Raw genomic sequence first — 13,771 nt, 5'->3', positions numbered from 1 at the left:
AGGAGATTGGCTGAAGAGGGTGGCCATGGCAGGTCCTTGTAGCAATCCACAGGGATTGGGTGAACAACCAGCTGGAGCTCTGCACAGGCACTGCTTGGTGGGTGGGTGGGTGGGGGATGCCCTCCAGAAGGGATTTGTTTCCACAATCTGGCTAGCAGCTTCTGTGGAGGTGTAAGATCCACCTACAACCAGCACCCAGAAAGCTGCCAAAGCACAGGTTCTTCTGACCTGCCTTAATAAGGAAAGTAAGGTTAAAGGGGTTTGACAAGCTTACTTTAATTCAGCATACAAATATCGTTCACTTAGTTCAGGGAAAAAATCCAGCACCCCGAACTTCAGAGCAAATTACAAACAAAGCACAAACATCAACAGACAGACCCAATAGTTACCAATATCTAGGCAGTCACGCAGCACCACTGCTGTGGGTAAGAGAGCTCCAAAGAACAGACAGCCAACCCCTGGTTTTTATATCTTTTTCAGCGTCAGGGGTGAGTCACACATGCGACTCACCCACGTGACCCAGAATCCTCACAAAGAGGTGGACTTAAACCCACGTGGTCTAAAAGCCTCTGCTCTCCCAGACACGTAAACTAGGCCCTCCCTGGAGTCAGCCCCACCTTGGGCCCCACCTTAGTTGCCAATCCACACCCATTAAGGTTTTACACCTAATAGGAGTTTGGGCCTGGGGCTTAGCACCTAGTAAGGCTCAATGAAATACACTGAATTACTCAAAGGGAAAAAAAAGCCAAACTCTTCAAGGGCACTTGGTGAACTAAGTGCTAAGGAGCCCATTTTGCTTACCAACACACTTTGTCCCAATATTCTGAGCCTGGCTTTCCCAAAACTAAGTAAGCCAGTCTAATAATCACCAGCATCAGGCCCTCCTCCAAATGAATAAAGCCTGAGAATGATGGGAAGTGACTGTGATGAAGGTCACTGATGTGGCTGACCAACTCTCTTAACATCCATAACATCAGCATCTCTGTGTGTTGCTATCCAGAATTTAACCATGCCTCATATGTTGGTCTAGGATAGGTCAAGGGACTTCATTGTGTTCAGGTGGAGGGAAATGATTACTTGAACTTTCCCTTACAATCTTCCCTCTTGACTTTGGCTGAGGTTACAGCTACTGATTCCTACTTGGCAGCTGCTTCCTTTTCTGTGGTGATCACAGCGTCCCTTCTCTTCCCCTGTCTTGGCCAATCTTCATTCCACATTGCCAAGTTTGATAGGGACTCTTAGGGGCTCCCTATTCCAGCATTCTTCTTTCAGTTGTTAAAAAAGTCTCTTGGTTGGTCTTTGGGAATAAAATACCTTGCACATATTGCCAGAATCATGTTCCTAATTCATTACCCCAGCACATCCTTTTCCTTCCTCCCACAAAACAAAACAAAAAAACCTTTAATGGGTCCCAATTACTTGTACCTTTACAATAACAGTTCACATGTACCAAAGTACTTCAAGGTTTATAAGGTACTTTCTACACAACAATCCTATCAGTAAGTAGTATATGATTATTATTTCCACTAACAAATGGGGAAATTGAAGGTCAGAAAGATTTAGTGTTTTGGCCCATGATCAGACAGCTAGTAGGTGTCAGAAGTAGGATCTGAACCCACATCTTCTGGACTCCAAGTCCAGAATAGTATCACCATATTATTGCATATAAGAATACGGAACATACATTCAGAGAGGGGTGCAGTTCTCATGCATTGATTAAACAGTTTTTAAAAATGTGCACATAAACACAAAGCTTTGAGTCAACTACACGACATCTGTGGTTGCTGTTCAGTCATGTGAAATTCTGCATGACCTCATTTAGCGTTTTCTTGGCAGAGATACTGAAATGGTGTGTCTTTTCCTTCTCCAATCCTTTTTTGTTGTAGTTGTTGTTGTTTTTAAATAGATGAGGAAATTGAGGCAAATAGTATTAAGTGACTTCCCAGGGTCATAAGCTAGTAAGCGTCTAAGCCCAAATTTGAATTCAGGAAGAGGAGTCTTCCTGGTTCCAGGGCCAGCACTCCATACACTGAGCCACCTAGCCCTCATGGTATCTGTAGTGGCCATTAAAATGCTGAATTATCTGAGAATGTACCGTATATCCAGGTATGCTACAGTTTTTTACGTGTAATACATTGATTCAGCATTCAATTAATTCCCTAAAAGCATCAAAAATGAACACTCCTCATTTTATGAATATTGTTTTGTCTGTAAAAATTTTTTCTTTAGAAGTATTACCTTTTAAGATTTGTTTGATTATACACATATAAAAGTAGGGCTGAGGTCATGAAATTTTATTTTCCATATTTCTCATTGTGATCAAAACACAAAGAAATATGCTCCACATTATTTTTAAACATTTTGTCCACCTGAAACATAAAAGAGATAAGCAGAACAAGAAATCAATTATGAAAGATGTCACAATAATTAAACAGGCTTGTTTTGCTATAGCAATAAATTATTTAATAAAATTATCTTTCAAAAACTGCTATGGGTATTTTTAACCATAAAATGTCCTCATTTAATGTACTGCTCTCTATTTTGCTGTTTATGCATATTATAATGGGTGTGATAAGTATTCCAACATTCTAAAAAAGTACCAAGTTGACAAAAGCTACCTAAACTTATTTATGTTTTTACAGGTACTTTAAAATTCATGTTTTCCCTGGAAAGGAAAAAAAATCAAATAAAAAGTACCGCCCCTCCAAAAATCAACTTTGTTGATTTGGCTATTAGAAAAACAGTATAACCGATATATATTTCCTCTAATATTTTCAAATTATGAATAGAAGACCCAAGTTATAGGCGCAAGACTATGAAGGATGATCGTACAGACACTGAGACTAGTGTTGACATGTGAATACTTCTCCTAGTGGAATTTTGTGGAGAAGCCAAGAAATACACTATAGCCTACTCAGTTACCACTTCCTAATCCTTAGTAGTCACTCCCAACAAAAAGCAACTATTTAGATTACCAAGCCAACCAAAATATCTCTAAGGAAGGAGGGGAGGAAGGAAGGGAAGAAGGGAGAAAGGAAAGAGAAAGGAAGGAAAGAAGGAAAGAAAGAAAGAAGAAAGGAATGAAGGAAGGAAGGAAGGAAAGGAAGGAAGGGAGGGAGGGAAGAAAGAAAGTTGAAACTTTGTGACATCTGACTCACTTTTTGTCAGGTGGGTTAGTGGACTGCTGTAAGGTGTGGAAATCCTCTGGCTGGGGAACCCTGTACCTCCCCTATACTGTGGGGTAAATTCAATTCCAAAGGAAGAAGCCAAGGAGCTCCAGATTGATTATAGCAGTTGAGTCAATCATTATGATTACTTACAAACAGGGGCAACATGGAGTGGCAGCCAGATGATTCAGTGGATCCCCTCAAAGAACCCCAGAAACTCCCATGGTAATTACAGAAATCAGACAAAGGGAGAAGGAGCCATAGGGTACTTCACTGCGGATTGGTAGACATTTTGGGTTTTTCTGTTTAGTCAATGTTTTGGCTAATATTTTAATTTATACTTAGTATTGGACCTGGTTCCCAGACATCCAGGCATTTACCCAGCACTGTTGGGTAAATGGCTCAGCACTCAAGGTTGGGTACTGGTTATGTACTGGTCACGTGCCAGTCATAGTATCTAAGTTATAACTCCATGTCTGAATTATGATTTTTAACAGGTCACCGTGTCTGGCTTCCACTTTTCACAAAGTTTAAGTTTATGGCTTTCACTTCTTTTTTTTTTTTTCTGGGGGTAGGGTTTATTAGAGAAGGGGTGTAGAAGTCAGCCCGGGGTACCCCAGCAGGCTCAGGTCACCCAGACGGAATTATCCCGGATAAGCGGTGCTGTCTTTTACCCACCGAAGGTACGGAAGGTTCCCCTGCTCCACAGGTAGTGCGATGACACGACCACTTCATAGGGATGCACAGAACGGATAAATTCCGTCAAGGGGGCCGCCAAGGCCGTTTGGGTCTTCATCATCATCAGCACCTCGCTGTCCTCCTCGACCTTTCCCTTCCATTCCGTAGATAGACGTGACCTGGGGCACGAGATTGACACAGGCGGCCAGGCGCTTCTCCACCGCAGCCCTGGCGATAGTCTTGGCGACCTTGTCATTGGGGCAGGTTACGGACACGACCGAGACGGAGCCGGCGGCGTAGTCCGAGCCGGTGGGGGCGGGGGCCGAGGCTTCCGGAGGCCGTGTGGCCATGGAGAGGGCTCGGGGGAGCAGCCGTAGGGAGGGGTACACGGAGAGCAGCGAGGGCATGCACAGGGAGGCCAGGAACAAAGCGGCCACTCCGCCGAGCCAGACCTGGGGGCCCCGCCCCACCAACATGCAGCCTAGGCGGGCAAAGGTGGGGGGGTAGGGATCAAAGGGCACGTCACCGAGCGAGAGGAAGTCGTCCCAAAGCCGCGCCCCCCCACCCCATCCCAGAGGTCCCTGGCTTTCACTTCTTACTGTGTATTACGGCTTTCACCAATCAGGACCCCACAACTTCTCTTGTCAATTGCTTAAAAAAAAGTCTGGGTCAGATCAGAGTGAGAATTAAATTAAACAGATATTTATCTAGCACCATTTATGGAGGAATTGTGGCTATGCACATGATAGATAAGATACTACCTCTGCCCACAAGTAATGATATTCATCAAAACATCTGTGACATGTGAAAATTCCATCTTAACAAAGGCCATTTGGAGAGTAACATGGAGTCTTAGAGCTGGAAAGGATTTTAGAGATCATTTCATCTAATACTCTCATTTTACATATAAGGAAACTGGGCCATAGAGGCATTTAGCTATTTGCCTAAGGTCACAAACTATGATGGAGTCAGGACTAAAATGAAGTCTCGACTCCCAAGTTTGTGTTCTTTTTATACCTCATCTTTAACAAAGTTATTTCCAAGTTCTAGCAAACAGAGGAGAGTAACTATATTTTATTCATTTAGTTTTAACAAATTCCAAACAAATACTGGTTCTCCCTTCAAGGCCCTTTTAATACCCGCAATACTATTCAAAGAGCGTTTCCAGAAATTTATTACTTTCTCTAGATTATTTTCTAGCATAAAAAACTCTGTTAATAAGGCTTATTGATCTTATTTGAGTTCCCCACATTTAGAAGTTCAAAATATTTCTCTCATATGAAATTCCTCATACTGAATAAAGCATGAGCCTCAGCTGAAAGCACCACCATATTGATTTCATTTATATGTTTTTCTCTCTAGCAAAGTCTCTAATGTGAATTCTTTGATGTTTATTAAGTTGTGAGCTCTGAATAAAGGCTTTGCCACAGTCCTGACACTTATAGGGTTTCTCACCAGTGTGTGATGTCTGATGTCGAATAAGGTTTGAACTTCGAGTAAAAGCCTTCCCACATTCAACACATCCATAGAGTTTCTCTCCTGTATGGATTCTCTGATGGTGAGTAAGATGTGAGCTTTGACTGAAGCTTCTTCCACATTCATTACATTTATAAGGTTTCTCTCCTATAGCATGAGTTCTCTGATGTTGAATAAGCTGTGAGTTCAGACAAAAGGCTTTGCCACATTCATTACATCTATAGGGTTTCTCTCCAGTATGAATTCTCTGATGTTGAGCAAGATGTGAGCTGCAGCTAAAACATTTCCCACATTCATTACATTCATAAGGCTTTTCTCCAGTGTGAGTCCTCTGATGAAGAATGAGGTGTGAACTCTGACTGAAGGCTTTACCACATTCATTACATTTATAGGGTTTCTCTCCAGTATGGATTCTCTGATGCTGAATAAGGTTTGAACTAGAATTGAAACCTTTCCCACATTCATTACATCCATATGGTTTCTCTCCAGTATGGATTCTTTGATGCTGTATAAGTTGTGAGCTGTGAATAAAGCCTTTACCACACTCATTGCATTCATAAGGCTTTTCTCCAGAGTGAGTTCTCTGATGTTGAATAAGATTTGAGTTCCTACTAAATTCTTTCAAACACTGATTACATTTATAAGGTTTCTCTCCAGTATGAGTTCTCTGATGTCTAATAAGTTGTGAACTCCGACCAAAGCTTTTCCCACATTTATCACATGTGTAAAGTTTTTCTCCAGTATGAACTTTCTGGTGCTGAATAAGGTTGGAATTATATTTGAAACTTTTCTCACAGATATTACATTTATGGGCTCTGCCTCTGGTCTTGTATGTGGCAAAGTTTGAGTTCAAACTAATGTTTACCCCAAATTCATTAAATTCATGGCTTTTTTTTCCTTTGAGGGTTTTCTTGCATGTCATGGTTGAGGCCTGAAAATCTCTCTCGACAAGGAACTTTCTCAAGGTCACAGCTGTGAAGGGTCCCCAACAACTTTTTTTATTTTCCAATGTTCTTTAAAACAAGTCCTAAGGAACATCCACTGTCCCTTCTTGTGATCCTGAATCTTCTAAAATGTCGTATTTTTCCATAAGACTGTTTGTTCTTAGTCCTTATCACTGAATCTAAAACAGTAAACAAAAAATATCACTTGTTTCCTGTGGTAGAAGTAAACACAATAACAGGCATAAGATCATTAAAATTAATGTCTATGAGCCTTGCTTATAATCTCAAAATCTGCATTCAAGACCTGGAAAGAGAATAAAAAGGAGGATAATGGTTGCCTAAGGAAGTGACTGAAGTAGGTCTACAAAAAGGAGGGAGATGAGTATAAAGTGTCAATTGACATGAATGAGAAGTTTGATTAGAGGAATAAGAAGGGAAGAGATGGGGGGATAAGCAAAGGTAAGGAGCAGAAAGTGGGGAAGGCAAGGTAGAGTCTGACAGAGATGGGTTTTGAGGGATGCTAGGAAGGAACTATTAAGGAGATGGTAACGATAAGGATTTAGTAGGTAGCTAAGAATGACTGAGACTTAGCACTCCCTGTAGACTCCCCATGCCCTGCCCCCAAGAGTAGGGAAAAGAAGACTAAGTCTCCCTTTCTTGGCTATCTGAACCTAACCCTACTGAATACTTCTGGAAGACTTAAAGAGACTTCTCTACCCAACAGGAGCTCGTTGACAAAATAATTTTGTTCTCATCCTGATCTAGCCATCTGCTGGACGGCAGCTCCTACTCCCCTGACTAGTCCAAGTTTCTCCAGTGGCAGCTTTTTTAAATAGCATTTCAAACAACAATTCATCCTAATTTGGAGCTATTTAATAATATTTAATAGAGACAAATGTAAAGTCATAAACTTAGATTAAAAGTCAATTGTGCCAAGATGTTAAGAATAGCAAGATGAAGTATACCAAAGCTCCATCCCTCCCCAACTCCTCCACTTAGATCTACAAAATGTGCCAAACTGAGTCCTAATTGGGAAAACAAAGAAAAAAAGTATGGTAAGTAGTTTTTTTCAGCCCAGGCAAGCAAAAAGTGTTAGAGAGTTCTGGGGACATTGATGATAGGATCTAGCCAGGAACAGTCAGGCAGAGCAATTCGGTATATTACGTTAGGACAAGATATCCTAGAACCACACAGAGGAGTCTGATGCTGTGCAAGCTGCAGGAATAGGTGCCAAGTGTCTTTGTCATACACTAACCAGTTCTGGGTCACAGATCCAGAGCTGGCTGAGGAAGGGACTAGTTATGGTGTCAGTCCAGGGTTAAGGAAGAATCATGGGCCCTAGGTTTGTGTACTGAGCAAGAAGCACTGGACTACCCAAAAGTCATGACAAAAAAAAAAAAAGAGCCCAGGTATTTGTTTTTGCTTTGTCTGATAGCACAACTGCAGCCTTTGCTTTTTTAGGTTCATATGATACATAGTAAATTTTGTTCCAGACACTCATTTTTATTCAGCCTTGGATCATTCCCATCACCTATCACGTTCACTCCTACACAAATGCTTCAAAATGAAGATGGAAAAAACCACACAATTGTTCTGACTAGGTGTCCACTACAGATTTTCATTACACAACCTCAACTGGACCCTCACTGCTGCTAGGCAATCCTACTAAAACTTCCTGTATCAACTTTCTTTCCCATTCTCTCACAGCAGCTCTTCCAAAACCTTTTCATTCCTTCTCATCTCCCTTGGCACCCTCTCCTCTCACTCTTTCAGCTGAGAACTTTGCCTCATATTTTGCAGAAAAAAACTGAGGCTCTTCGAAGTGAGCTCACTCTTCTCCTTTGTTTCTCATTTCATATTACTCATATACCTTCTGCCACCTTCTCCTCCTGTACCCCATGTCACGAGGTGGCATTACACCTTACCAAAGCTAACCCATCCATGTACTTACACAATTCCATTCCTTCCCATCTCCTCCAACTCTGTCATCCCCATTCTATCACCTCAATGATCCCATAATTGCCAAATCCAATAGCTTTTTCTCCATCTTCATTCTCTTCAACCTCTTTATAGTCTTTGACACTGCTGATCACCCTCTCTTCCTTGATACTCTCTTCTCTAGGTTTTCAAGTCACTAGTCTCTCCAGGTTCTCCTCCCACCTATCTGACTTCTCCTTCTTGGTTTTCTTGGCTGGATCCTCAAACAGATGATGCCCTCTAACCCTCAGGTGTCCCACAGGGTTCTGTTCTAGGCCCTCTCTTCTTCCTCCGTACTACTTCATTTGGTGAGCTCATCAGCAACAATGGATTTAATTATCTCAATATTAATGATTCTCAAATCTTCCTATCTCTACTGACTTCTAATCTTGCCTCTCCAACTGCCTTTGAGTCATCTTGAACTGGATGTCCAGTAGACATCGTAAATTCAACACATGGAAAACCGAACTCATTATCTTGTCCCCTAAACCCTCCTTCCCTCCTACTTTCCCTATTCCTCCAGATTTATATAGAAAATCCTGTTTGACATTCAAAGTCATTTATAACATAGTGTCACATCCCCACTTCCTCCACCCCACATATGCACACACACCTTTCTACCCGTCTTTACTCTCTCCCATGTACTCTTTGATCTAGCTACACTGGCTTCCTTGCTGATCATCAAACAAGATACTCCTTATCCTGGCTCAGAACATTTTCTCTGGTTCCCCCATGCCTAAAAGGTTCTCCTTCCTTATCTCTAAGTACTGCTTTCCCTGACTTCCTCACCTTCTGCAGGACACTTCCCAAACCCTCTTAATTCCAATGCCTTCTCTCTCTTAATTATTTCCTATTTATCCTGTATATGGCTTGTTTGTACATATTTACTTGGTTGTTTGCTTTGTCTCTTCCAGCGTCATTAGTTACCAGAGGAACCTGAGGGGAAAAAAAAGAAATGGGCAAAGAAACAACAATAAAAAAACAAACAAAAACCAAAAAGAGAGAACTGACAAAGGTCCCCAGGCTGGGTGTCAAAAAAGATAAAAGTCATTCATGATTAAATCGCCTCTAAACACACTGGGGAAGAACCAGTTCTTGGGGCTCCCGTCTAGGGCAACCTCTTGAAGGTCACGGCACCCCTCCCCCTCACAGTCCACCCTCGAGGACACGGCTCTCCCAGGATCTGGTCAGACCCTTCCTCCAATCCCCGCCCCCTCCCCCAGAGAAAGACAGGGCTCCAGGTCAGAGTGGGCTCTGAGCACCCCTTGGCCCCCCAACCCTGCCTTTTCCCCACATTCCACCAGGGCTTCTCAGACGCGAGTTCCTGGAGGGGCGGGACTCTGGCGGGCACCCACTCCTATACGCCCCTTGCAGAGCCCAACACTGAACTCACCCCCTCTCCAGGTAGGGCGCTGCAGAGGGGGAGGGGCAGACCCCAAGGAGCACCGGAAGAGAGGAGAAAGAGGTGAGAGGAGGGGAGGGACACAGCACCTAGTGCCGCAAGTGGATCTTCCCTTATCACTGAGTGCTTGCTAGAAGGGCGGAGACCTAGATGCTGACCATCCCCACCCCAGCGCGCATGCGCTACCTTAAGCCCTTGCGGGAGCGGAGCCACCACTGAAGCTCCGCCCCTGGATCCCGCTCCTCTCCGGTACAAGCTGAGAGGATGCAACTGAGTGTTGTAGCAACGGATAGTGGGGCAACATATAGACAGGTTAACTCTCAGCTTCACTTCTGCCCTGACACTAATAGCTGTGTGGCCCTGAGGAAGTCACTTAACCGCTCTGAGCCTCGTTTTCCCCGTGTGAATAATAATACCACCTTCCTCCCAGGTTTGACAGATAGGTGGTGTAGTGGATAGAGTCCCAGGCCTGGAGCCAGGAGGATCAGAGCTCAAATTGGGCTTCAGATACTAGCTGTGTAACCCAGGGCAAGTCACTTAACTCTATTCGCTTGTTTGTAAAATGAGTCGGAGAAGGAAAAGGCAACCATTCCAGTATGTTTGCCAAGAAGACCCCAAATGGGGTCCCAAAGAGTCTGACACAACTGAAAAGTGACTGAATAGCAAAACGACATCGCCCAGGGTTACCATGAGGTTCAAATGAATTAACCTATATAAAGTGTTTCGCAAAACCTTTAAATACCATAAGGGCATACCTCATTTTATCATGCTTTGCAGACACTGCACTGTTGTTGTTTCTACAAACAGAAGGTTTATGGCAACCCTGCAACCAGCAAGTCTATTGGCACCATTTTCCCAACAGCATGAGTTCACATTGTGTCTCTGTATCACACTATGGTAATTCTCCCAATACTTCAAACTTTTTCATGATTATATCGGTTATGGTGATCTATAATCAATGAGTGATCTTTGATATTACTATTGTATTGTTTTGGGCTGCCACTGGGACTGTTAGATAACAAACTTAATTGATAAATATCGTGTGTCCTGACTGCTCCACACATTCCGTGTCTCTCTCCCTCTCCTTGGGCCTCCTGATTCCCTGAAACATAATATTTAAATTAGGCCAATTAATAACCCTACAATAGCCTCTAAACGTTCACGTGAAAGGAGTCGATCGAAGCTTAAACCTTCATTGTTGTCTTATTTTAAAAAATTACCCATAGTCACCCCAACCTTCAGCCACTCTGAACAGTCAGCAACCATCAACACTGAGGCAAGACCCTCCACCAGCAGATTAGGGCTTGCTGAAGGCTCGGATGATGGTTAGCATCTTCTTGTAATATTTTAAATTAAGATATATACATTTTTAAATATAATACTATTACATACTTAATAGACTAATATAATTTTTATATGCACTGGGAAATAAAAATATTTGTGACACTTTGTGATAGTCATTTGACTTCAGTGGTACAGAACTCAACCCACAATATCTGCCCTGTGAGCAAAGCAACGGACAGATATGAGTGCTGAGATGCTATGGATAATTGTCGAGGACTTAAATAGTGGAGGCTTTTGCTTTCAGCGGCTGGAGGTACTGAGCCGGGGAGAGGGAGGGATGGGAGGATGACCTCTTTTCTGGGACCCTTCAAATGAGTATTTTTTGCTCCAGGTTGTTACACTGTGACCAAGATGAGAAGAAAAAGAATGGGGCCATGGGAAAATGGGCTCCATGTCAGAGCAATTAGTAGAGAAGGCTTGTTCCTCCGTTCCCAAAAGTTGCAGACAATATGCCTTCAGCAGCTGCAGTTGGAGTGGCCACTGGTTTCTCTTTCCCTGGCAATCTTGGAGAAATGGGAGCCAAGAGATTATGAGCTATCCTGTCCCCTCGTCTTAGTAGCCTAGAACCAGTGATACCAATTTTCCCCTGAGGACTAGGCTTACCAGTAGGAAGTATGATTTTGGGGTTCATTAAGTACCCTCTTCCCAAAAAATCTTCCCTATTGACAGAAGACTAACATTACTTTAAGAAAAGACAATCATTCATTCAACTAGAGACTTAAAATTTCATTAACTTCCTCAGAGTGGTAGGTAGTCAGCTGAAACTCATCACAGCTAAGGAACATTAAGGAGTCCCCTGAACTTGTCTTTTGGAATTACCATATTTTCCAAAAATACTGGACCCAGAGTATGCAGGAGGCCCTGAATGTGTCAAGGATAAAGCCCCTGACCCCGAGCTGACACAACCTGTTATTTGCACCCCAAACTGGACTCCCTGTGTGTCTTTGAGGGTCAAGACAGATACCAGTCAGTCTACACTAGGCTAAGAAACTACTTGTGCTTCTGGGAGGCTTATAAGTAAGCAGACCCTCCTATCTTCATGGTCTAACTAGCAGTTCCCAAGGGAAAAGAATGTGGCTTTTGCCATCACCTTGCTCCTCCCTTCTGGGAGAAATTTTTGTCTTTTACCCACCTTTCGTCCTTCCATGCCACTTCCCCTTTGGCTGGAGATTTCTGGTACCTCCTCTTCCTTTTGTTGAACCATTATAAATATACAAACTTTTGTATGGATTGTGAACTCTGCTCTGGCTTTGGGTTCCACATGCACATTCATTTCTCTTGTAATAAATCTAACTGCAACACAATGTCTCATGGACTTGTGATAGTTTTTTGATTAACATTACCAATACCATGTCACTAACAGACATAGTATTGGAGAGAATATTGAAATTCTCTTCAAATGCCTCGTCCTGAATTCTCAAAGGCCACGTCAGTGACGTGGAAGCTCTGGTATGTCCTATCAAGCTGGGAAAGCTTTAAGTAAAGCCTCAGAGAAAGACTATTATTGGGGGATAAACTTACCTATGGGCAGACAGATCATTAGGCTGATCATTACAGAGTATTTTTCAGCCATTGTAACTCCTCAAACACAATGGGGTTACAATCTGTGTCAGTGAAAAAAGTACCTACACTAATGAAATAACAGGTCTTTCAAAGCATCAAAGATACTGACACAGCTTGGACTCTCCATTGACTTGTTCCAAGGAACTAGAGAGCAAAAATTCTATTTAATTTCTACAGAATCAAATCCCTGCCCTCATAGTGCCTGGCACATAGTAGACTCTTCATTCCATACCTGGCTGCACTTCTTTGATCTTCTTCATCATGCCCCTGAGTCAAGTGCCTTCTCTCCCCTTCTTCCTCCCACTCCCAGAATCCCTTTCTGGGTTGTGTTCCTCCCCTTTAGATAGTAAGCTCTCTGAAGGTAGGGACTGTCCTTCTTTTTGTATTTGTATTCCCAGCACTTAGCACAGTGTCTAGTACATAATAGGCACTTCATAAATATTTGTTGACTTGGCTAGGTGACTAACTAAATCTCCATGTTGGAAGCAACGTTATTCCAACTTGGGAATCCCTTCTATAGGAGCCCTGAAAGGTTGTTTATCCAGCGTCAGCTTTAACACTTCCAGTGAGAGTGAACTCATTATAATTTCACTGCTGAACAACTCTACTTGTTAGCCAGTTCTAGATTATACTGGCTAAAATCTGTCTAACATTTCTCTGGTCCCACCTTTGTTCTCTGGAGCAACACAGAATCTATTTTCTCTTCCACATAAAAAACCTTCACACTTAAAAGTGATTGTATACTTTCTTTTTTCCACACTAAACATTCCCACCTCCTTCAACCATTCCATATGCAAGTGACACAGTTTCTAGCCCCTTCCTCATCCTGCTGTCTGGTTACTACAGACTAGAAATAAAATTCCCAGGTGTAATATTAATAGAATAGGAAGATCTTCCCCACCTACTAATAGGCCGATGTGACCACATGTGTTCAATCACCATGTTTTGCTGCTTTAAAATTCCAGCTCACAACTGATCCATCCTAAGTGTAGCCAGAATGGCCTTTGTTTTCTTTGAATGACTCAGCTTACCTCATTGAGCCTCTGGACACTGTGGCTTGCTCTTCCGGGGCAGGAAGCCCAAAGAGCATTCCAGGAAGCAGACAACTTCCTGTGTGATGAGTCATGGGGCTGGCTGAGGGGAGGTGTTAACGGCTATGCTAGGGGGAGGGGCCAAGTCAAGAACCAATCGGCCCTGGTCGTTCAGGCGGTGCTTGATGA

At 42.8% G+C, this 13,771-nt stretch overlaps 1 protein-coding gene and 1 pseudogene across 1 annotated transcript in view; both read right to left on the bottom strand.

Annotated features, from left to right (window-relative positions):
* Positions 1–3,719: 3,719 nt before the first annotated feature.
* On the bottom strand, positions 3,720–4,273 carry LOC118833556 (annotated as a pseudogene).
* Positions 4,274–5,187: 914 nt separating this feature from the next.
* LOC118833748 (zinc finger protein 850-like) overlaps positions 5,188–13,771 on the bottom strand; it is a 54,249-nt gene continuing 45,665 nt past the window's right edge. Inside the window, 1 exon segment of the mRNA XM_036741143.1 lies at positions 5,188–5,995. Coding sequence (XP_036597038.1) covers positions 5,188–5,995 — 808 coding nt within the window.

This window comes from Trichosurus vulpecula, chromosome 1 (genome assembly GCF_011100635.1).
Source record: "Trichosurus vulpecula isolate mTriVul1 chromosome 1, mTriVul1.pri, whole genome shotgun sequence".
In the NCBI taxonomy this organism is placed as follows: domain Eukaryota; kingdom Metazoa; phylum Chordata; class Mammalia; order Diprotodontia; family Phalangeridae; genus Trichosurus; species Trichosurus vulpecula.
This window is presented reverse-complemented; position numbering and strand designations above follow the sequence as displayed.